The sequence below is a fragment of the Betta splendens genome, chromosome 11 (assembly GCF_900634795.4).
Source record: "Betta splendens chromosome 11, fBetSpl5.4, whole genome shotgun sequence".
NCBI lineage: Eukaryota > Metazoa > Chordata > Actinopteri > Anabantiformes > Osphronemidae > Betta > Betta splendens.
Window position 1 is genome coordinate 1,229,570 of NC_040891.2, and position 23,197 is coordinate 1,252,766.

General features: G+C 42.0%; 3 protein-coding genes and 2 long non-coding RNA genes across 5 annotated transcripts in view; 2 read left to right on the forward strand and 3 right to left on the reverse strand.

The window, feature by feature from the left end:
- Window positions 1-245: 245 nt before the first annotated feature.
- LOC114866047 (sclerostin domain-containing protein 1-like) lies at window positions 246-3,993 on the reverse strand. The gene is made up of 2 exons (XM_029167647.3): window positions 3,696-3,993; window positions 246-2,948 (listed from the first exon to the last, which is right to left on the reverse strand). The coding sequence occupies exons 1-2, from the start codon at window positions 3,892-3,894 to the stop codon at window positions 2,527-2,529; spliced, it is 621 nt and encodes a 206-aa protein (XP_029023480.1). The 5' UTR covers window positions 3,895-3,993; the 3' UTR covers window positions 246-2,526.
- Window positions 3,994-4,724: 731 nt separating this feature from the next.
- Window positions 4,725-7,665, forward strand: ssr2 (signal sequence receptor, beta). Its single transcript, XM_029166324.3, has 6 exons — window positions 4,725-4,859; window positions 5,423-5,583; window positions 5,871-5,969; window positions 6,358-6,466; window positions 6,552-6,629; window positions 7,261-7,665. The coding sequence occupies exons 2-6, from the start codon at window positions 5,423-5,425 to the stop codon at window positions 7,369-7,371; spliced, it is 558 nt and encodes a 185-aa protein (XP_029022157.1). The 5' UTR covers window positions 4,725-4,859; the 3' UTR covers window positions 7,372-7,665.
- On the reverse strand, window positions 7,382-8,961 carry LOC121202574 (uncharacterized). Its single transcript, XR_005898300.2, has 2 exons — window positions 8,823-8,961; window positions 7,382-8,405 (listed from the first exon to the last, which is right to left on the reverse strand). It is a non-coding gene; the product is annotated as an uncharacterized LOC121202574 (long non-coding RNA).
- thsd7aa (thrombospondin, type I, domain containing 7Aa) overlaps window positions 8,923-23,197 on the forward strand; it is a 63,453-nt gene continuing 49,178 nt past the window's right edge. The window contains exons 1-5 of the mRNA XM_029166320.3: window positions 8,923-9,278; window positions 15,832-17,044; window positions 20,704-20,952; window positions 22,154-22,335; window positions 22,766-22,921. Coding sequence (XP_029022153.1) covers window positions 9,143-9,278; window positions 15,832-17,044; window positions 20,704-20,952; window positions 22,154-22,335; window positions 22,766-22,921 — 1,936 coding nt within the window. The 5' untranslated portion in view covers window positions 8,923-9,142. The remainder of the gene's footprint in view (window positions 9,279-15,831; window positions 17,045-20,703; window positions 20,953-22,153; window positions 22,336-22,765; window positions 22,922-23,197) is intronic.
- LOC129604805 (uncharacterized) lies at window positions 17,944-22,792 on the reverse strand. The gene is made up of 2 exons (XR_008696049.1): window positions 22,648-22,792; window positions 17,944-19,469 (listed from the first exon to the last, which is right to left on the reverse strand). It is a non-coding gene; the product is annotated as an uncharacterized LOC129604805 (long non-coding RNA).

The window sequence follows — 23,197 nt, forward strand, 5'->3', positions numbered from 1 at the left end:
ATAGATATACTGGATGAAATCTACAGCATTACCACTTAACTTGAATAACATTGCTCCTACCACACTCCACTCAGAGAACATTAGATACTTAGGCATCGGCTTATCCTCTAGGCTGTCAGAGCTTATTGAACTAAACTATTAGCTCCATTTAAAAAAAAAAAGCCAGCCTCAAAAGATGGCTGATAGAAAGATGATAACTTGACAGAACAGGCAAAGTGTAGGACCCAAAAGCACAGCGCGAGCAATCTGTTTTATGAGGTTTTAATGAAATCATCGTTGTCAGATGAGCAGGGGTCGGTACACAAGTTACACAAATTGATTACTGACTAGATGCAGGTGGATGAATCACAGGACCAGACATAAAGCTAGACAGAAATTAAGAGTGCAGGGAGTGAACTGGAAGTAGCAGAATAAAGAGTAGACCTTGGTGAGATTTGTTCTGACTGCGGCGTTTGCTGAGCTGTATGAATTTATGCAGAGTGGCTAAAAAAAGCTTCCAGTTTACTCTGTCGAAAGCTTTTTCTGCATCTAAGGAGACGATGGCTGACTCTAGTTTATGGATGGTGACATAATCAATTAAGTTGATTAATCTGGTCATATTGTTTGTTCACTGTCTGCCTTTAATAAAGCCTCTTTGGTCACAGTGAATTATATATGGAGTCATTTTTTCAAAATTTCTAGCAAGTGTTTTACAGATTATTTTTCAATGTACATTTATTAATGAAATTGGTCTGTAACTTAATGGAAGTGTAGGGTCTTTTCCTGACCTTTGGAGCAGGCTTGTAAAAGCTGAATTCATGTTTGATATTTGTGGGTAATGATCCTTGCTGTTTAACTTCAGCTATCATTTTGTAGAAGCTGGGCGCAAGCAAGGGCCAGAATTTCCTATAGAATCCAGCTGGGAAGCCATCTGGCCCTGGGGCTTTTTTGTTTGGCATCTCTTGCAAAGCTTTATGTAGTCCAGCTAAGGACATCAATTAGTCCAGAGCTGTTTTTTGTTTTTCCTTAAACTTTGTGCTCAGTGTGTTAATATTGCCACTTGTAAAGGTGGTCTAAATCAAAAAGCCTGCAGTATTATGTATCTACTAATTTGAATTTTATTTTGAAAGGTACAAGTTTTTATGATTAAAAAATATTTAACTGATGATACTGCACAGTAACCAGAGTTTTTTGTGTTAAATGCGAAATACTGTAACGCAGTACATGAATGTAACAACCATTCCTGGACCCGAACCGTGTTGTGGTGGCCACTTACTCGACCTACAGGATATTGTTGACAAAGGGACATCAATCCTTTTCCAGTGCAGGTAACACAAGTTAAACATCCTGTTGTCATCCAGTACTAGTAATTCAATTCACTGCTGGCTTCAGCCCAGTGTTCAGTGGGAAGAAGGATACATGGGACAAAAACATCCTCACATGTTGCCGCAGCTTGAATAAGCCCCAATAGCCTGGAGCTAAAGATATCCCCTTCACAATAAAACAAAGTACAGTGAAGAAGAAGAGCTTCATCACTGACTAATGCTGCTGTTGTTAGACAGTTCCTGTTTGCAGTGAGTCTGTTTGTCATACTTGCAGCATTAGAATCAACACCATCTTGTAAACTTTTTTTTTAGTTTATTTCAGAGTGAAAAAAATATATATACATATAAAAAGAGCTTCAACTGTCCTGGTACAAAAATAAATTACAAACCCCTCAAAACCCAAACCTATATGTTGTAAATTCACACTATGGGTTATAATAGGAGTCTAGTTCACATTTAAAACCTTTACACATGCTGCTACATTATGATTAAGCTGTGATCCAGAGTTTGTGAACTACTGGATGATGTCATGGAGTTTGATCCTTGTTTTTTCGAGATGACAACGGTTGTATTAACCTGCCGTCCTACACAATCCTGGCATCCTGGACACACAAACTTCTCTCGTGTCTCCAGTCTGCCCCTAAGCGTTGGGGCACTCGTTTGTGCACACACGTGAAAGTCCACCTTCCACAGAAGTGCTCCTGAAAACAAACAGTGGGCATTTGCTCTGGTTTGGCTGTATGATCAGTGTTTGTAAAGCTGATGTCCCTAGCTTAGAACAGAGTCAGGCACTTTGAATTAACATCACTGGCACTCTCTTTGTAACAAAGTGCCTGGTTTCGGTCTGAGTGAGTCAGGATACTTCACATGCAGCGACTGTGTACAGTTTCTCATCATAGTGTTTGTTACCATCCAGCCAACTAAGCTAACCACCAACTGAACCCAGGTCAATACAGTGAAATATGAAACATGTCTGTATGAAAAAAGCACATTTCTTTAAAACATCTCAAAATGATCTGTGTTAAGGCTACAAAATAATCTGGAAACATCATATTAATCTAAGACTGAGCACAAACCTACACTAGTTGCCTTTACCTCTATCTGCCCTGGCACTTATAAATATTTGGTTATTATTTGCACACTTAGAATTCACCCATTACTTTAACAGTGAAAAGCAGTGACTCTATAGAGATTTACACTGTAACTGCAAGGCGACAAGGTTTCAGTTTTCAGATGGCCTCTCTGCTCCCTCCTCGGAGACTCCAGCTTTCTTCTGGTTTTTCCTCTGTTTGTGGGCCGTTGTGTCCTTGTGTCCGGAGTCATTCTGCTGTCTCGTATAACGCTTGCACTTGCATGAAGTAACCACAGTTATCCTGTAGGTCCTGGAGCTTCCATCCTGGCACTGTAGTCGGATCCTTTGGGTCCTGGTCCGGTCAATAACACAGCGCCACTCCTGGGCGTCGCGGCGGCTCCAGTACCTCCCAGTGTAGCCACCGCCACCAATCCAGTTGGGCAGCAGATGTGCAGGCAGACATTCCCCAGCACACACCAGCTCTTTGATGGGGTTGACACTGGTACATTGACCATCAGAGATGTATTTTGTGGACCTCAGCTCTCTGCAGCCTACCTGGTTCTGGTCTGGGCCTGAGATATGAAAACAAAGACATACATACATACATGTCTGGGCTATATGATTCATATGTTCAGATCTGCATCTAAGAAAATGTCATAGTTAGAAGTTAGCGAACAGTCAGCATGATGCTGTCAGTTATCTTTAATCTACAGGGAGGTTGGAAAAAAATGTGGACATTTACCCAACACAGACAACTTACTGATGATTAGTAAGGGTGTTTTAAATCAAGCATATCTGCATCTTATCCACCTCCATTCTTCTAACATCTAACATTGGTCTCTGTTAGATTGAGTATTTTCCTGTGCAAACTATGCATCCTGTGTGTGGACAGGTGTTTGACCAGCCTGTACCTGGGAGGGTCTGTGGCTCCGCTGAGTTTTTCTTCTTTTTGTTAACTTGCTTGACAAGAATAAACAAACATAACAAGCCACATAAATGTCGTTTTGTTTCCCTTTGTGGTGCATCAGGCATGAACAACAGTTCAGAGAACTGCTTTAATATTGTTTCTCCACAATCCTCACGTGATGTGCTGGTGGATGGAATTTACCCTTTGGCCTTCGACACAATATGATAACTACACAGCGGGTCTGCTTAGTAGCACCCAACACATCCACAACACAGATCCAAGTTTTATTGTTAAAAGCATGATTAATTTGCCACAGACAGCCACTCTGAGGGAGGAATACACGTCTGTCGTTAGTAATAATGAGAATAATAACGGCAATAAAAAAAAGACATGCGTAAGACTTTGGACCCACCGTTGCGCACAGCCTCCGTCTGCCGCCGCCCACCGTTCCTCGCCTGGTTCGCGTCTTCTTCGGTCTGTTCGTCCCTGGTGTCGTGCGCAGGCTGCGGACTGACAGACTCGGTGGCGTCGTTGTTCACAGCTGGGCTGCTCCCGCTCAGCAGCAGCAGGAGGAGCGCGATGAGCTGGAGTTGTCTGACACCACGGAGCATGACTGCACCTGACTGAGAGCTGCTGTCAGTGTTTGACCTGATGAACAGAACAGACAACGTGCTGCAGCTTTATATGTCCTACTGATGTCCTTCTCAATGAGTCAGACACACCCACCCACCCACGCACGCACGCACGCACGCACACACACGCACGCACACGCACGCACGCACGCACGCACACACACACACACACACACACACACACACACACACACACACACACACACACACACACACACACACACACAGCGACTGTGACCTGCGCTGCTTTAGGCAAATAGTGATGCATTCTGAGTAAACGACTAAGTATCCTAATTGTATTTAATTGTAATTAATTACAACAATTCATGTGGAGTAATATCTGGTGAATGGTCTGCACTCGTCATATTAAGACTGTTGGGTTCTTCTAGTAATAATAAAAAAGCAATAATAAACTAATGCGTTCCTTCATACAAAAAATGCAGCAAATCATTAAGCCTCCGGGGGTGTTGTGTTGTGTAGAGATTTCAGATTTCAGATCTCTGCCCTCCACACATCATCATCAATACGTTCACGGACTCATTCACAGCTCGGTTTAGATTCAAACTGGGCCGTTCGTTCCTCTGACTGGTTCCTTGTTTCCACCTAGTGGTTGATCATGTCACGGCTCAGTGCAACACCAAGTCTCCTAATCCACATAACAGAGCATTTTGAAACCTCCCTGAGGCATGTCATATGAACTTTAGTGCTGAGTTGGAAAATGTAAGACAATTGTTTTGTTGAAATCTTTTCGTGTTGCCACAAAGTAAAAGTGTTTTGTGACCGTACAGAAGCACGAAGCAGCGGCTCCTCCCAGACTCCGGGGGCGCTGCGCTGTCCTCAACCTGTGCGTTCCCCTCGGTACACGTCATGCAAAAGACCGGAGAAGCTCTGCGCATGCGCACACCGTACTTCAGTTTCTGCGCTTCGAAGAGGTAGAGTGGAAGGTAAAGTGTCTGCTTCTATTTTAGCAAGTACAATATTAACTTAGTAACTAATTACACATTCATTAGGAGAACCATCAGCTCTAGTTGCGGGAGTTTTATGATAAGCAGTAAGATATTCCGTAGTGTAATTTCTCAAGTCCAACTGTGTCGTGGGCTCCACGTAAGCGCCTGTGAGACGGGGTTAAATATTCTACGTCGATCTAAAACCAGAGACTTTCTACTACTGTTTGTGGACCGTTTCCATCTATTTGAACGTTATTTGAACATTGAGCATCGCTCCTATTTTCTTCTAATTATATATCTGTATTGCTAGCTATGTGTAACTGTTGGCGTTGATCTTAGTCAAAGCAGCTGTTTTCCGTAACCGCAATATTAGAGCTTGTATTTGCATTTTATAGTTCACTGAGTAGGACTAAATCAGCGAAAGAATAAACCACACCGGTCTGAGCGTTCACGTAACACATTCCCCACATACTTGGGCCATTTCTACTGTATGTGCCTGCGAACGTTTGTCTCATCGTTGGTCGAGTTGAATGTGATGATTCTGACTGTTCTCTACCCAGATGACCAGGATGCTGCATGCGTTGATGCTCGTGGCTCTGCTGGGCCTGGGCTCAGGGGAAGAGGGAGCCCGCTTGCTGGCCTCCAAATCCCTGCTCAACCGCTATGCTGTGGAGGGACGCGACCTGACCCTGCAGTACAACATCTACAATGTGGGAACAAGGTCAGAGCTGTCCTAGGACCCCCCCCCCCCAGTTAACTAAATCTGATATGTAGGACATGATTACCACTTGTGAGCTACTCACAACTAATTAAACATGTACAGCTTCAAACGTCCACCCATAAAAACAAAACAATCTACGTCAAAGTGTTTTTTAATCCTTACCCAATTATAAATCATATGTTGTGCTCTCACCTCACACCTCTATTAATTATAAAATGAAAATATAGTGCAATTTATGTAATTGATTGCATGACATATCCAAGGTTTATCTGCCTTTGTTTTTGCAGTGCTGCTTTGGAGGTGGAACTTTCAGATGACTCTTTTCCTCCTGAAGACTTTGGAATTGTTTCAGGAATGTTGAATGTAAAATGGGACAGGATTGCACCGTATCCTTGAATCTTAATGTTTGGTTTCAAATTGTTGTCTTGCTTTAGGTACCGTAGGATGATGTCTCTAGATGTAGTGAGATACAAGTACCTCATACTAAGTACTTATATGGTCCACGTTTATTAGGTTTCACAGTATTTTGTGGGCACCAATGCCATCTGGCATGGTCCCAAGGAGTAGTTGCTAAAGGTAACGCGTTCTTTAGGTTTTTTATGGTCAGAGGACATTTGTCCACACACCCACATGGACACAGACACATTAGAGAGAGAACACTTTTAAGCCGGTATTGGAAACAAATGTTACCAATGTAACCATTAAAGCTGAAAAACTGAAGATTCAAATGTATGGCCATGTTTTCCACGTTGTGATTTAACTCTGGTGCCTCAGAGCCAGCAATGTCTCTCACACAGTGGTGCTGCGCCCCCTAAAGGCTGGTTACTTCAATTTCACGTCTGCTACTGTCAGCTACCTGGCCCAGGAGGGAGGGCAAGTTGTGGTAAGACCAGCTGATTTCTTTACACATCGGAGCTGTTAATGTGTCGGTGAGGTGAACTTACCTCAGGTGTTTGTTTGTCCCGAAGGTCGGTTACACTAGTGCCCCGGGCCAGGGAGGCATTCTGGCTCAGAGAGAGTTTGACCGTCGCTTCTCTCCACATTATGTAAGTGATGCATTCAAAAAGGCTTTCAGCCTCACTCCTTTCTCTGTGTCTTCCATTTGTAGAGGGCAGATGTTTAATACACTAACTTCCCTACATCCTAAAGTCTCCTAGTTTTACACTGTACAGGTTATTCTTTCCATTTCTAATGTTCGCATATGTTGTTGGCTGCCTTAATAATCATACTTATGAAAAATAGGGCCACTAATACATGATCTAATGTACTGTAATAAGTTAGGATAAAGATTTAAAGTCTGCTATAGAATGGTGTAGCAATTTCATTTTGCCACTATTCAGTTAACTATTGACATTTACTTTGCAATTTTTGTGTTATTATGGCACAATTTTGACGCACTGAGACTTGACCTGAGTTATACTACTCTTAGTTTTCCCCATTTTACAATTTAATTACTATTTTTACTTTTACAACCTTGCACTAAATAAAAGGGTTGAAACCCTAGCTGATGTTTTTGTTGCACACCAAGCTGTTAGGTACCTTTTTAGCCATTGTTTTTGATCAATGAATATTTATCACAGTTTCAACTCCTGAGCTCACTCAGATATAGACAACACTTGCATACTTAGCTCTTTGGGCATTCACAATGTTTTATTCAAATGTTTGCTTGTTTTTTAGCTGGATTGGGCTGCGTTTGGTGTGATGACTCTTCCCTCCATTGGCATCCCTCTGCTTCTCTGGTACTCTAGCAAGAGGAAGTATGATTCCCCAAAGGCCAAGAAGAACTGAAAAGGGTTGGGGATGAAGTCAGAAGGTGTAATGGGCACAGGATGTATGAGTAACTTAATAGCCCATATTGGGAGTAAAGATTGAAAACAAAATGATCAAGCAACATTTAACATTCACACCTATACTTTCATGGTTAAACACAAGTTGTCTGTTATCATCCATAGGGGACATCTAGGCTGCTCCTCATGATTGCAAATGTTTGTGTGAACAGAGTTGGTAGCATAACAGAGCTGTTTCTGTAATTCAAGGAATCCTTGCCATTTGACTTCATAAAAACAAACCAGGTTTTTCTAATTTTGTGTGGGATGTTTGTTTTACTGAGTCCATAAAACACTATCTGAGTGGTTTTGGTAACAGCGTGCTTTTAAACCCACCTCCACTACACATATAGATAACTTTTAGTAAACGGATATTTGAGACTCCAGGATTCACAATCTGTAATCATGCACCAGTTTTTCCTTGACTGAGCATCACTCCACTAAACAGGAAAGATTTAATACATTATTAGTGAAAAATCAGGACTTTGTCAGTTGTTTGAAGAGAGTGGGCAACCTTTATGGAATTGAGTGACACACTTGTCTCTGGGAGACTGCAGAGGCTGGACAGTTATTCTATAGTCATTTCAAAAGAAACAAGGGGACATGTTACATGAATTAGAAAAACAAATTATACTCATGCTTCTCCCCAGGGTCATCCCATGAATGACATGAAACTTGGTAAAATAATTCTCATGTTTCCGAAAACTTATGTTTCAGAATGTTTATGCTCGGTTCCTAGCAAATATCACAAAATCTTTCATTAAACCTCAAGTATTTCTAGATTTATTTTAGAGGGTAGGATAAAGTAAGCAAGGTAGTGAGCGACACCACCTGGGCTCCTGTAGGACAAGAAGGTCAGCTAGAGAGCTCCATGGTCTCATCAGACACAAGTCATCTGCACATCTGAAGAGAAAACGTGGGCTTTTAGGTTTAAAGTCCAGCAGCCACATATCTGGTTGTCTTTCAGACTTTGGGATTAGGTCCAGTAATCCAGTTCTAGAAACGGGGAAACAAGGAGACATAGGTGATGATGATTGGTCCTAATTGGTAAAACAGACAAAACAAGTCACAGAGCAAACAGGATAACCTACTTTCACAACAAAAGCTACCGACCGGAAGTAAAGTGTCGGTTCTTATAGTGCACTTTAGTTTTGCGAGGTACGCTACGTCATAACAGTTACCGTTGTGAGCGATACTGGTGCATTTTGTTGTTGCTACGCCCGCACGTCGTTATCTTACAAAACCTATGAAAATATTTGGCAAATAACCAAGATATAAAGTTTTATTGTGTAATGGCGATCTGATCTTTGAGGAGAGGAGTTACATGGTTTTGGTTTTGGTTTCTCAAAAGATCATCAATATCAATTAGGAATAAAACCACGTGTTAGGAAGCATACTGTTTTTAATAACTACCGTTAAGCCAGTGTTTGCGCAGATCAAGCGTAGAACAGCGTCAGGATCCTTTGAGAAGGCAGATGGTGGGAGACACAGACAGAGGAGGGGAGGGGGTGCATCATCATCATCATCAGCAGCAGCAGCAGCAGCAGCAGCGCACACTGGGCCCAGGACCCATTGTTCCCTGCCAAAAACCGCCACACAACAAGAGTAGGACAAAACGTTGAAGGCTCGCCCGCCGATGACTGTTTGTTTTGGGACGCGTGGACAAAGGAAAGGCAGACACGCACGTGCATGTGGCGGTCACTGCATTGAAAATCCCACTGCTCGCCGTGGTCATGGAGCTCAGCGCCGAGGGGAGGCTCGTTGTCTCGGGCGCATCTCTTTGGAGCTTGTGGATGCTATTTGTGTGCATCACAGAGCTGGATACACAGAGCACAGAGGGAACCAGACCCCAGTACCTCTGGCAAACAGGTACGGTAGCAGTTAATCTGGCTTTATCACACGATGAACTGTCAATGCTCCGCTCAATGAATAATGGTGACGGACGCACGTTTACATGATGTAGGCTACTGCGCTGATGCTATATAATTATATAGATCCGTGCACACACTGCTGTGCTGGAAATCTTCCTTAAGGTGTTAATCTGGTCTTTAGGATGTAGCCATAATATTGTAAACCTAGGATCACGTTTTTCGTTGAAATGAAGGACACCTTTATGTAAAGCAAAAATAATCTCCTCCTTTCTTTTTCTTTCTACATTGCTACTTGCACACATGAACTAGAGCCGTTAAATGGTATATTGCTGTGTAGCACTGCAGTCCCTGGGGCGAGGATGTGTTTTCCTCCCAGCTCACTGGCTTTTCTTTGCCTTGGCAGCTGGAACTTCACTGTATCCAGCATGAATAGATATTGGGCTCATTCTCCACAAATGTGCAGTTTATGAAATGTGATGTATTGTATGCAATAGAACTGCATGCATTTCTACATTTATCTGAGAAATGGCAGCAAATCTTGTTGAAGTGTTGTGAGAACAGCAGTGTCAGGATACAATAGCAGATCTCTTGCTGCTGCTGCTGATTTGGGTGTTGCCTCAACTGGCTGTTACATTGTGAGAGCAGAGCACATGGTCAAACAAACACAATGCTGATGCAAGGTCCAGTGAGCACAAGACAGAGAGGAAGAGGTTGGATGGGGGATGTTCTGTAGATGCGTTTCTATGTTCTCGTTTACTGCATAATCTTACAGTACCTAACTGGTTTCTCAGAGATTCTGCAGTGATCCCCACTATTAACAGGAACCACCACCAATTAAGGAGTATAATCCAGGAAAGTCACCTCACACTGTACGGCTGCCACTGTAGGCCTGGGGGTGTCCTAAATGTTATTTACATTTAAGTGTCCAAATTGTATACAGTAATGAAAATGTTATTGTATGTTCTCTGGTATCAGACTGGCACCTTGGCCTGTAGGTACATATTCAATGTTTGTTTTATTACAAAAATTAAACATAACCTAACATCAACAAAACATAATAATAATAATAATAATAATAATAATAATAATAATAATAATAATAATAATAATAATAATAATGATGATGATGATGATGATAAAGTCTTATTTTAGAATGTTGTGTTTTTATTTCATAAGTGCTTTTAAAATGAAGCCATTGTTTTTTGTTCACATAACTATTTCTTTTTTAAAAAGGCAAGCAAAAAATGTACCTACAGGCCACCAGAGTTGTTGTGTTTTTGAGAAACTTTAGGTGTAAAGATGTGTTTTAAACAACAGCATGATACTTTTAGAAACTGATGCACAGATGCTAACCATTATTCGTTTAACCCATACAAACCCTGACCCTTTTCTATGTGAAGGGAAACAGACCACGTGGAACACATCAATGAACAAATTTGTTCACTTTGGTGTCACCTGTGTCACTGTTGGTTCTTTAAAGCAATTAACAGTACTTTTGTTTAACACCTTCATTGTTAGCATCCTGTGCAGAGGAATGATGTCCTTTAGCATCGTGTGCTGTGACTCTCTCTGTGATAAGGCAGGGGGAGATTAATTTAAGGATAAAGAAACCAGAACAGATTAGCCAGGCAAAGTTAACCTAAATACAGGATAGACATGTTTGTGTGTATTCTCTGGGCTTAAGGGCGCGAGCAACTGGTTCCCTGATGCTATGGTGGGTCAGTAGCAAAACTGTGGCACAGCTTTCAAAAAGGGAATGAATTATTAACAGTTGTGCATGTAGTGATGTCTTGATATGACATTGTAAGTCAAAACCTGCTATGTCTTGCTCAACACAGAAGCAAGAGTCATGGGGAAGGGAGGTCTCTGGCCCACTGCCTGCGGGGCACCAGACAGGGCCCACAGCACCTCCTGAGCTGTTTCCCCAACAGCTGGGCTCACCCCCAGTTACCAGTGAAAGATCCCTAAATGTATATGTGCTTGGATATGAGGAACTTTGGAGGGCCAGCAGTTACCTGAGGGTTCCAGCAGACAGTGCCATAAAGAGAAAGGTTTTATCCATTAGTCCCCCAGGAAGGCAGCCCCCAAAGTCCTGGATGAGTAGTTGGAAAGCAATTATTAGAACTGTTAAAATAAATAATAAATAAACAATAAAAAAGAACAATAAAAAAGGTTAATACTTAGCTGTTCATGTCCCTCAGTTGAAGACAAGGTTAATGTTTACTGCCCTTGAAATTTGTTCCCTGGTTTTTTAGAGGATTTTGGCCTTTGAGTGATGAGGCCTCTCAGTGTCAAATGGCTCTTAGGCACACAGTGTGCAACATCTTGTCTGTGACCAAGTGTAATGTTCGAGTGAGATTAGCCTGGTTATGTGGATGTAGTGCCAACTCTCTGGATCTTGGTACCTACAATCACCTTGAACCTGCAGGATTCAGACTGAAGCCATGTTAAAGTTTAGTCTGACCATAGTTGATGGAGCGGATCGGGGTGCTGAGCTCATTCTTCAATATTGATCCAGAGGTTCTCCAAGACTATTCCCAGATGAGGTCTTTTCATTGTAGGAGGGGTTTACTTTAACTCTATTTTTCTGGATAATAATAAAAATAAAATGACTGATGTTGTCCACCAGAAGGTACCATTTCTGCTTTCGCTTTCTGGCCTTGCTAAAGCTAGACTAATGCTAAATATAATATGCTGTATTATAATATTCGCCTGAGTATAAGCTTTTAGGTAAGAGGGTATTTGCTGTAAAAACACTTTTTACTGCCTCATCTGTCTTATTCTTATTATATTCTGTTTCTGAACTTTTTCATCAGTCAAAATGATCATGTATGGTTTTATTGTTAATCTGATCATACATGTGAGTAAAATAACAACGGATAAATGAGTCCAACATATCAGGCTGTAGTCCAAGCTCCTCCCAAGTGCCAAAGCTTCATGGTGCACCCAGCCACTCTGCAGAGGAAACTCTTCTCAGCTACTTTTGTCTGGGTTCTTTAGCTTCTTTAGCCTCCATTGCACTAAACTGATTAAATACCAGGAAAGCCACAGGTCCTCAAGGCATCAGCCCCAAGGGCCGTGCTGACCAGCTCTGTAAAGTGGTCACTCACATCTTTAACCTAAGCCTAGACATAGTCCATGTTCTTTGCAAGACCTCCTGTGTGGTCCTGGTTTCTAACACTACACATGCTAAGGAACCACTAAAGACCTGGGTCCTCATGTACGAAGGTACGTTGCATGAAAACCAGGTGTAAGATTTAATCTACGTCTAAGGTGAGATGTATCAAAAACTACGTAAAGTAGAAACGTACGCAAATCTACGGTTCGCTGGTTGGCGTAAATACTTTTCAACAGCTATTGGACCATTAGCGACATGAAGAGGTGAAACTGGGAAACTGTTAGGATCTGTTAGATGATCGATTAGAATCTGGTAGAGTATGTCAGTAAGGCATCAACTTTCCATACAACGGTTGATTGGGGCAACATTAAAGCACGGTTTGCAACGAGAGCAGGTTTACCTGATGTGAACCTTCAGCAGTAAACACCTGCACACACGGTCCCGTCCGGCAAACTGCGCAGACGCAGACCGTATTTAAATAAATTAACATAATTATATGGAGGCGTGTCACGGGAGAAGTCTTCTAATCAATCACCTGCGCTCAGTTCTACGTTGATTGGTATGAAGGAAACATGCATAGATTTGTACTGAGCGATTGATACATCTGTACTTACGCAGTTTTCTGGATTCAAAATAATGCCAAGTTTAGTAGGAAATCTATACAAGCTTTTGTACATGAGGCCCCAGTAGCCTAGACCTAGTCCTCAGCCACCTTGACTCTGGTGGCTGAGGCAGTGGACCTGCTGCAGTTTACCTACAGGCCAAATATCAGGGTGGATGACACTGGCATCTCCCTGCTTCACCGGGCGCTGTCTCACCTGGAGGCTGCTGGAACCGCTGTAAGGGTCATGTTCCTTGACTTCTTCAGTGCCTTCAATACCATACAGCTGGGTATTCACCTAAACCACAAACTGGACTGGACTAACAACAGTGATACCCTGTATGAGAACGACCAAAGTCGCCTCCACCTGCTGAGAAGACTGAGGCCTATTTGGAGTGTGTATGACCTTCAATGACTCTGTGGTAGCCTCTGTTATTCACTGTGCTGTGGTCTGCTGGGGAGCTGGCAGCGCAAACCAGGACACAAGACTGACCAAGCTGGTCAGAAAGGCTAGCTCTGTCCTGGGCTGTCCACTGGACTCTGTGGAGGAGGTCGGTGAGAGGAGCATATTGGCCAAGATGACATCCATTTTGGACAATTCCTGTCATCCACTTCTTTCAGCAGCTGGGGGCACTAATTCACCCCCAGTGTAGGAAGGAGCATTACCTCAGATTCTTTATCCCCATTTACTAATTTACTAAAAAATGTAAATTATTGCTATGCAACAATTGTCAATTTGAAGAAACTAACAAATTGCTTTCAAACAAAGTCACTAATCTACAAACTAACTGACTAACCCGAGAATACAAACCAGAGCTAAAGGTCAAGGAAGCACAACCAGAAGAGGCGTGACACAGTAAGAACTGACAAATCTGAAAAATCACTGATGGACCTACAGCAGCATACAAGCCTATTGCTAAAAACAGATGAACATACACTGGACACAAACAACCAAATATGATATACACCTGATGGTGATAAAACTAAGTTCCATTCCATCCCTCCATGCGGGCAGCACAATGGTGCAGTGGGTAGCACTGTTGCCTCACAGTGAGAAGGAGTCCAATTCCTGGGGGCCTGCCTTTCTGTGTGGAGTTTGCATGTCCTCCCCTTGTTCACATGGGTTCTCTCCATGGTGCAAAAAAACATGTATTAGGTTCATTGGTCACTCTAGATTGCCCGTAGGTGTGCGTGTATGTGAATGCTTGTCTGTCTGCCTGCCTGTGTTTTTCATTCATTTTCATGCAGTACCTTCTCTTGCCACATGGCAGTAGAGGCTTAAGCTCAGTCAGCAGGACAGGAAACAAAAATGATTCATTCACGACTCACTCAATTGAACGTTCGTCCTCAGGGATTTGTACCATTGTCATGTGACAGCCAGGCCGCTCAGGCTGGAAAGCACTCCAGTTCGTCCGTGATTCAATCATACGGATCCTTACAGATTGTTCTTTTCGTTCTTTTGTGTGGACTGATAAATAAGGAAATGAATATCTGAAGTAATATCTGAAATATCTGAAGTTCATTTATTTGTCACCTGACGCCTGACATAAATTTTTTATTCAAGGAATCATAATTAAATAGTGGTCTTTGATTCTTGTAGATGTGTGTCGTGTTATATAATGTAAAGTGTGTTTGTAAATCAATACTTTTGATTAAATCAATTGTTTGCAGCTCAGGCTTTGTAGTGAGCAACAAGCACAACAGTTCTTTTGTGATCCGTTCATTTGGATCCTTACAAATCGCTCGTTTGTTCATTTGTCATGTGACCGCGCTGTTAGACAACAATGGCAGGTTTTCTAGGTTTTCACATGGTTTGATTTGCTTGTGACATTTTGGTTGCCAGTTTGAACTCAGTTGTTTAAACTGCTAATTACATGAAAATGATGGTTAGTCACACCGGAGAAAAACACTAGTTGTGCAATTAGATTACAAGATATAAAATTATGAGCAAAACGGTACAATCATATATTCGATAGCCCTTTCAGATGATCTGTTAGAGGATCTGTTAGAGGGGTCTGTTCTTGGAGCCACATCCAGTGGCTGACCATAGGGTTCCAGCCATAGGGGCATCCAGAGAGAGCTGCAGACTGGTCGGAAATATGCCAGTGGACCCTGAGCCTAGCTATGTCAGCTGTGTGGGACGCAATCACTCGTATGTCAGCAAAGCATCAAGTTCCCATACAATGCGGTTGATAAGGGCAACATTAAAGCGCAATTTGCATAGAGAGCCAGTTTACCTGATGTAATTAGACTCATTGACTTGACATAGAAGCACAGTCACAGGATGACTTGACACATGTCAACAGAAACATTTTTACTTCATTAATGTACAAATAATCGGTCAACCCCAAATGGAGCTGCAGTAAGAAACATTGTGTTGAGGTGCCTGGTTTAACGCATGATCCATTCATTTTGAAGAACAGCTGGGATCAGATTTAAAGCTCGTACCAGATCGGTGGCTTCTAGGTCAGTGAATAATTTAAGGGTCTGAATATTAATTCCTGTTCACCCTGCACATATGGTGGTTGGTACTCAGTAGGAGGAGCCAAGAATCAATTCACAGATGCTGTGACTGGTGGATGACAGCTCTACTTCTTGAGGCACTGCTACCCCTATTCTTCGTAACCAAATTTCTACCTGGAAAGCGAGAATGTCCTAATTGCTGGGGCTCTTAGTTCTTCTGTTCTATAACAATGAAAACATGCAAATTAATTGTCTAAATTGTTGTGACTGTTTAACATTTGAAATTGTATTTAGAGTCTTTGTTTCCTCAACAAAAATGATAAATGTCATTTCGACCCTTTGTGTCTTGTTGGTGTTGATTTTTTGTAGGTCCATGGGGTCGTTGTATGGGCAGTGAGTGTGGTCCTGGAGGCAGTCAGAGCCGGGCTGTGTGGTGCACCCATTCAGAAGGCTGGACCACCTTACATACCAACTGCAATCAGACAGAACGACCAGGCAACCAGCAGAAATGCTTCAGAATATGCGATTGGCACAAAGATCTGTATGATTGGCAGTTGGGTGCATGGAACCAGTGTGTCCCAGTGTCAGTACGCAGTGCTGGAATGCAGCGCCCCACCGTGTGCTCCCGGGGAACGGAGGGCATTCAGACACGTGAGGTTGGCTGTGTCCAGAAAGCAAATGGTGAGCTGGCAGAAGATGCAATCTGTGAGTACTTTGAACCTAAACCACGCCTAGAGCAGGCCTGTCTTATTCCGTGTCCTTGGGATTGTGTGGTTTCTGAGTTCAGCTCATGGACTTCATGCTCTAAAACTTGTGGGACAGGCTTACAGAATAGAATTCGCATAATTCTAGCTCCACCATTGTTTGGTGGGGCAGGCTGTCCAAACCTGACAGAGTTTCAGACATGCCAGGCAGAACCTTGCAAAGGAAAAGAGAGCCTCTACAGCCTCAGAGTGGGACCATGGGGGCCCTGCTCTGTCCTTTTACCAAGGCAAACTAGACAGGCTGACAATCACAGAGAAAATTACAACATATCTAGAGAAGGCAATAAAACCTCTAAAGGGGATGACAAACCACCTAGAGAGGGAAAAAACATATCCAGAGGTGCTGAGAAGCACAGCAAAGACCCTTTTGAACAGTTAGGTGAAAGTGATAAAGTGTCAAAACTAGGGGACAAACTGACCAGACATAGTGACAAGCAACAAAAAGGAGGCAGCAGGTCCAAAGAGGGTGATCAAATTTCCAGAGAAAATGTCCAAAAGAAAAAAGGAACAAAAGGTTCCAACAGAAAATTAAGAAAAGCAAATATAAAACCAGACAGACCGCCTCAACAAGCAGGTGCAGGTAGACAACAGAAAAAGGCCAAACACAAGAAAAAAGTAGAGAAAATGACAAAGCAGGCACAGGAGAGGGACATGTACAAGGGAAAGGCAAAGGATCCCGAAACAAGAGAACGTATGAAGAAAAAAAGGAATAGGAACCGTCAGAACCGTCCTGGGGGGAAGTTCTGGGACCTGCAGGTTGGCTACCAGACCAGAGAAGTGACCTGTGTCCACAAGAGTGGGACCATTGGAGCTCTCAAGTAAGTGTAACTATAAAGCGTTTCCTTATGTTTATCTGACCACCACCTAAAGAATGTGCATGACATAGTAATGTGTTGCTACACAGTTCACTGAGTATTTTCAATATTTTGGAAAAGCGTTTTTGGTTTCCCTCATGTTGTACATGTTACATCCCTCTACAGCAATTGGAGACTTCATCTGACTATTTAACATCCTGAAAAAAAGCTGAGTGACACCTTTTATCTCCGGTGCAGTCCCAGTGATTAGGCCATAATAGTGATTGTACGTTTTAATTGTGATGTTGGTACTGATGGAGCAGTGCCAATTGAAATCTCACCACCAGAATTTACCACCTAATTAACCATTTGATTAAGCATTTGAATACAATGTAAAATATCATATCAACTTAAATACCTCTGACTCTTCCATTTTATGTGAAGAAACACTACAGAGGTTTGTCCTAGTTGATGCTTAAATGCTTAGAAAAGTTATATCATGACGGGGATAAAAGGACAGTGGCTCAAGTGGTACAGCTACCAACCAAACATTGTCGGATCGGTTCCTGGCTCCCTCTCGTTATGATCCAAAGTGTCCTTGAGTAAGACACTGAACCACCAAAGTGCCCCCGTAATGTCAGCTTAAGATGCATAGCAGCTCTGCAACAGATGTGTGAATGGCTAAATGTGATGCAGTGTTAAAGTGCTTTGATACGGAGCCCCCCCGAAAGGACATTGATCCCGAGATAGTTTTGCGAGATCCCGAGAAACACATTATCCCTATAGAAACACCGCAGCGCATAGCATGCATTTGATGTTTATATACAGTCAGGACCATAAATATTTGGACAGAGACACATTTCTTCTAATTTTGTTTCTGTACATTACCACAGTGAATTTTAAATGAAACAACTCAGATGCCATTGAAGTGCAGACTCTCAGCTTTAATTCCATGGGTTGAACAAAAAGATTGCATAAAACTGTGAAAAACTAAAGCATTTATTAAACACAATCCCTTCATTTCATGCTATTCCTTCACGAGCTTCGTGAAGCACCAACGGAGGTCCTCCGGTAATCCCGGCCAGGTGAACGGCATGGTGAAAAAAAACAAGCAAAAGAAAAAGAAAAACATTTGTCTGATTACGGCTGGCTGGGTCCGAGTGTGGCCAGATTGTCAGAGTTCACAGGGAAAGACCCACACACACAGCTCACATGGACTCAGGTAAGAGAGAGTTTAATCAGGCTTGTGGTCAGGCAGGCAAAGTCAGTACACAGGTCAACACGATAAAGGCAACGGTACAGACAGGGGACAGGGAAGGCTAGGTCAGAACACGATCCACGACTGGTACACGACAGGACTTACTTGTTACGAGCGCTGGAGAGTTGAACGGATGAATGAACAAACAATATGGCAAACGGAACAGGTGAGTGCTTGAGCGTAATTACTAAACAGAAACAGCTGACGGAGCATGTGATCAGAAAAGTAAAGCGAGAACTAAAAACCCGGAGGAACCAAAACAGGAAATGTCAATATAAACACAGGAAATGGAAAACAAAAGTCCAGACCGTGACACCCTTCTTGAATTTATTATAATCTTAAACCCCTTCAGAGTTTTTTTCCATCCTTCTCTTTTTTCTTTTTCTTCCTTTATCCCTCTTTTCCCTTTATTTACCCTTAATCCGTGGTTATGTTTTTTCCTTCCCACTTCTCTCCTACTGCTAGCCACTGTTGACAAATCAATCTCCTCTTCCTTTGATGTTCCCCCACTACTATTTGCCATGACTCAGCCCCTCCACAGGTGGTTTTCCCACGAAAATCGGTAACTTTGCCGACCACTTGTTGCTGTATGGAGATTTGATCTACTGTACTGTATATCCCACAGTTTTGCCTCCACCTAAAAATTCGCTAAAAATTCAAAGTCTTGTTTTTCTCACTCCACCGTTTGCGCACTGCTCTCCACATCTGCTTTCGCTCAACTCCGCCACCATCCGTCCAGCGGTCCTCCTACTTTGTAGCTCCTCTGTCCACATATAGCAAAAGTTTCTCGGGATCTCCCAAAACTATCTCGGGATCTTACAAAACTTTCTCGGGCAGCACGTGGCAACACCAGCATAGCCATAAACAACTTGAAGTGCACACAGACCTATGGTGAAAGACTGTTGTGGGCATTGTTGAGATGCTGTGAACCATGGCTTGAGCTGTTTCTGCTGGAGAAAGTACTTGAGTGCCATGAATTGAGATAAACCATTCTATAAAAGCAGTTGTTGTTGGTGAGGATTATGCCCCTAGAGGTGAAATGGTGTTCGTCCAAGGTGAGCTGGTGCAGAGGGAAGGGGATGGAGCCTTGGATGAACCTTCAGCGCAGGGACATCTGGAGCTCATGTGTCAAGGGCATGGGCCAATGGGCCGCTGTGACTTTCCCTCGGCCCATAGTCATCTTTTCTGGGGCTAAAACAAAACCTAAAATTAACATTTTTCATAAAACTTACATTTTAAAGAAAAGATGATTCTGTAGCAGCCGAGCTCATGCTGTATATGCTCTGTCTCAGATTGGGAGCACAAGAGGATATCATCTAGGTACACAAAGACAAAACTGAAACATATTTCCCAACACATCATTGACATTGACTGAAATGCATGACTAGGTATTCATAATGTCCTGAAGTTTATATTATCCATGGTTGTACCCTTGCTCTGGCCAGGACATACAGTATATGGTCAAGTGATTCCATCTGTGAGGGAATCCCTGGTGTAGGTGTCCCATCTACTGCCATTCAGGGCCAGACAGTGACAGCAGTGCCTGGTATGAGGTCCATACAACAATCATACGGTCTGTGAGGCAGCAAAGAAGTAGCTTTGGCCGTGGTGAACATAACACTAGTCATAGTATATTTGTGGGACTTTAGAAAGCTCAGTGTATTTAGAATCCTGAAGAGCAGACATGGATTTAGCTGTCTTATGGCAGGAAGCATATCCCCCAGCTTATCATTTTACCCTTGACATGGGGACATGGACATGGGGTTGTGTTTCTGGAGCCAAGGGACTCTAAAGACAATAGGCTGCTGATCAGAGTCAAGGAGCCCCCTTAATGCATTGCCTTTCAGTCTCAAAGTTAAAAAATCTGAACTGCTAAATTGATCCTTGCAGACTCTAAAATGGTTCTGGACTTGGAAATGAAGGTGAGGATTGCACTAATGAGGCCATTGGTTGGAACCGCCTTTTAAGAAAACCTTAAGAAAGAGGAATGAAAAAGAAAAAGTCAGAATTTTCAGATCAACATCAGAGCTTGCACATTTCTATTGTCCTTATCTTCTTCTGCATGTTCATTAATTCCAAAAAACTGTAAGTCCAACGTTTTTATTTACATTAACCCACAGCACAAAACAGGGTAAACCTTTGCTTATATTTGGACAGTGTGGGGCCTGACTACTCTTATGAATCCACTACACATGGCTGTAGTGTTTTATATACTGAGCAATTTTTGGAAATTTAATATAGATTTGTTAGCATCACCAGCTAAGTGAATAGGTTTTAGATCTTATTCTAGGCAGGTTTAGTGTTGTGTTCAAACAGTTTTAAACTGTTGAACCACAAATAAACTAGTGTCTAACAAAACTAAATTTTCTATATTCTTTTAACAAGTTTTTTTAAAGGTAGTGTTTTTTGTTTTTTTCTTTTACAGCCTGTGCTCTCATGAAACATTGCCAGTGACATTCCAGGCTTGTGTGATGACTAAAGACTGTGATGTGACTGAATGGTCTGAATGGTCAGCTTGCTCCAAGGATTGCTATGAAGCCAACAGGCCCAAAGGTGAACGGACCCGCTCCAGAAAAGTGAATCATTTCCCAACTGATGGAGGAGAAAAATGTCCAGAGCTGGAAGAGACAGAGCCTTGCATTCCTCAGGGAGCTGGAGTGGCACCCTGCAAGGCGTAAGTACGAGTGCACCAAGCTGCAAAGACCTGGCTGTACACAGTACAGTACATGTGTGAAAGTTAATGGATACATTGTCATGAAGGTAGTAGTACCTTCACAAATAATAATTCTTTTCCATTTACTCATAAAATGACAAATATGCAAATGTGATCAAATTTCTGGCATTTTGTCTTAATTAGATCAAAGTATTATAAATACTTAATTATCAAATTCACTGAGTCATTGCTGCTGAGATACTGTCTCTGTCTGGAGTTTTTTTCAGCTGCTTTAAGATCTGTTGTTGTAAATTTAAATGGTAAACATTTGAAATGGTAGGGATATATTAAAATGCAAGGTTGTATTTCAAAGCCAGAGGAGCTCATTGGATGACATACAATACAGTCAATCAGAGATTTCTTCTCTTCTAACATTTGGGTCTGATGTGTGTATGTGCTGTTAACTTTCAAGTACTCACTAGATAACCACTGGACTAAGCAATTAATACTGTAATTTATCATCCATGCAACATGGTTGTGTGACCTAATGACTATATCATAGCAACAAGGAAACATAGCCTTTCTTCTTTCTTTATTTAGACACTAAACCATGGTCATTAATTTAACCCATATGTCTTCAAATGAAATTTACAATCAATTAGCCACATAATACCATAATTATGAATAAATGATCTACTGTACCACTTGCCAAAGTGAGTTTTCTTCTTTCTTTCTCTGTGTTTATCTTTTAAACTTTGGTGTCCATGGCGTATAATAAAAAATATCCATTTTAATTTATAATCACTGTTGTTCTACAAATGTATAGGAAGCCAGGGTACAACCATGTTGTTTCCATGTTTGTCTGCTTTTTTGTGATACATGATGCTTCTCTAACCTGAGCAGCTGCTTCATTTATTCTTGGTTATTATTGTAAACAGCGCAAATCTTCATCTGTCAGTGTCTTAGTATTTGTCATTAATCAGTTCTATACTTCATAACAAAGTCTGACACCCTAGCAACATGAGGGTCCTCGGTTTTGATAACACCATACATACAAAACTAACAGTTATAAGACAATTGTGACAGCTTCTCGCTGGCTCACCGTTGAAGTTAATATTGACTCTATTAGAACAATTATCCTTTGAACAGGTTATTTTCAAGCAAAGACCATATGAATTTATTACTATATTATACTAACCCTTTTGTTTCAAAATCTGTCCAGTTACATATGGAAAACCACTGAATGGACAGAATGTAGGGTAGAAGCACTACTGAGCCAACAGAACCGTCGGCGTGGAAACCAGACAGGGTTGTGTGGAGGTGGGATTCAAACCCGTGAGATCTACTGTGCCCAAATCAGCACTGACTCACCAGGCAACCTAAGTTCACTTGGAAAGAAAGATGGTAACTTTCTAACATGTACTGTAGGTCTCTATACTCTTCTCTTACATGTACACCGAGATGAATACCACCCATTTACTAATTTTCTACAACTTTATATGCAGGGGTATAGGGCATGCATACACAACACAATTAACTGGTGACACTAAATTGCCCAATAGAGCGCAAGGCTTTGTCTGTTTTTGTGAGGCAGCATGACCAAGGTGTACCCCACCTCTTGTTTTGTGAAATTTTGTGAAAAATCCTGGAGCATTTGAATAAGCATGTGGCATTCAATTGCATTTTCAGGGCTATAACACACAAAACCAGTAGCACCTGCTTTGGATATATTGTGGCTCTGAGTGTGTTTTTTGTCCTTCTGTCTTCCTGTTTCATGATTAGATTTTTCCATCATTCCCTCAGTTTGTCACTGATACTGTCTCTATTTCCATAGTATTGCGACCAGTTGACAATGAGCTTTGTCTTGGCCCCCCCCCCAACACCACCCAGCTGTGCCATATCAGCTGTCCTGTAAAATGTGAAGTGTCTTCATGGAGCTCCTGGGGTCCTTGCACTTACGGAAACTGTGAAGATCAGACAGACAAGAAAGGTAAGATTTACTGTAAGAATGACATCTTCTGTCCTCTAACATACCAGCATCACACTGTGTGTGATGCTGGTATGTTAGAGTATTACCATTCCACCCAAGAAAGTTTACGTGGATCTAGAAAACAAATACAGTTTTAAAAATTATAAAAGGGAGCGGTGCTTCTTAAAATCTGTCAATTGTTGTGTTGCTGTTGCTTGGTGTATGTTCTGTCAACAACTCTGGGAAGAAGGACCCAAATGCACAGCGTGAGCTGATGCTGAAAAAAACTGATGATTT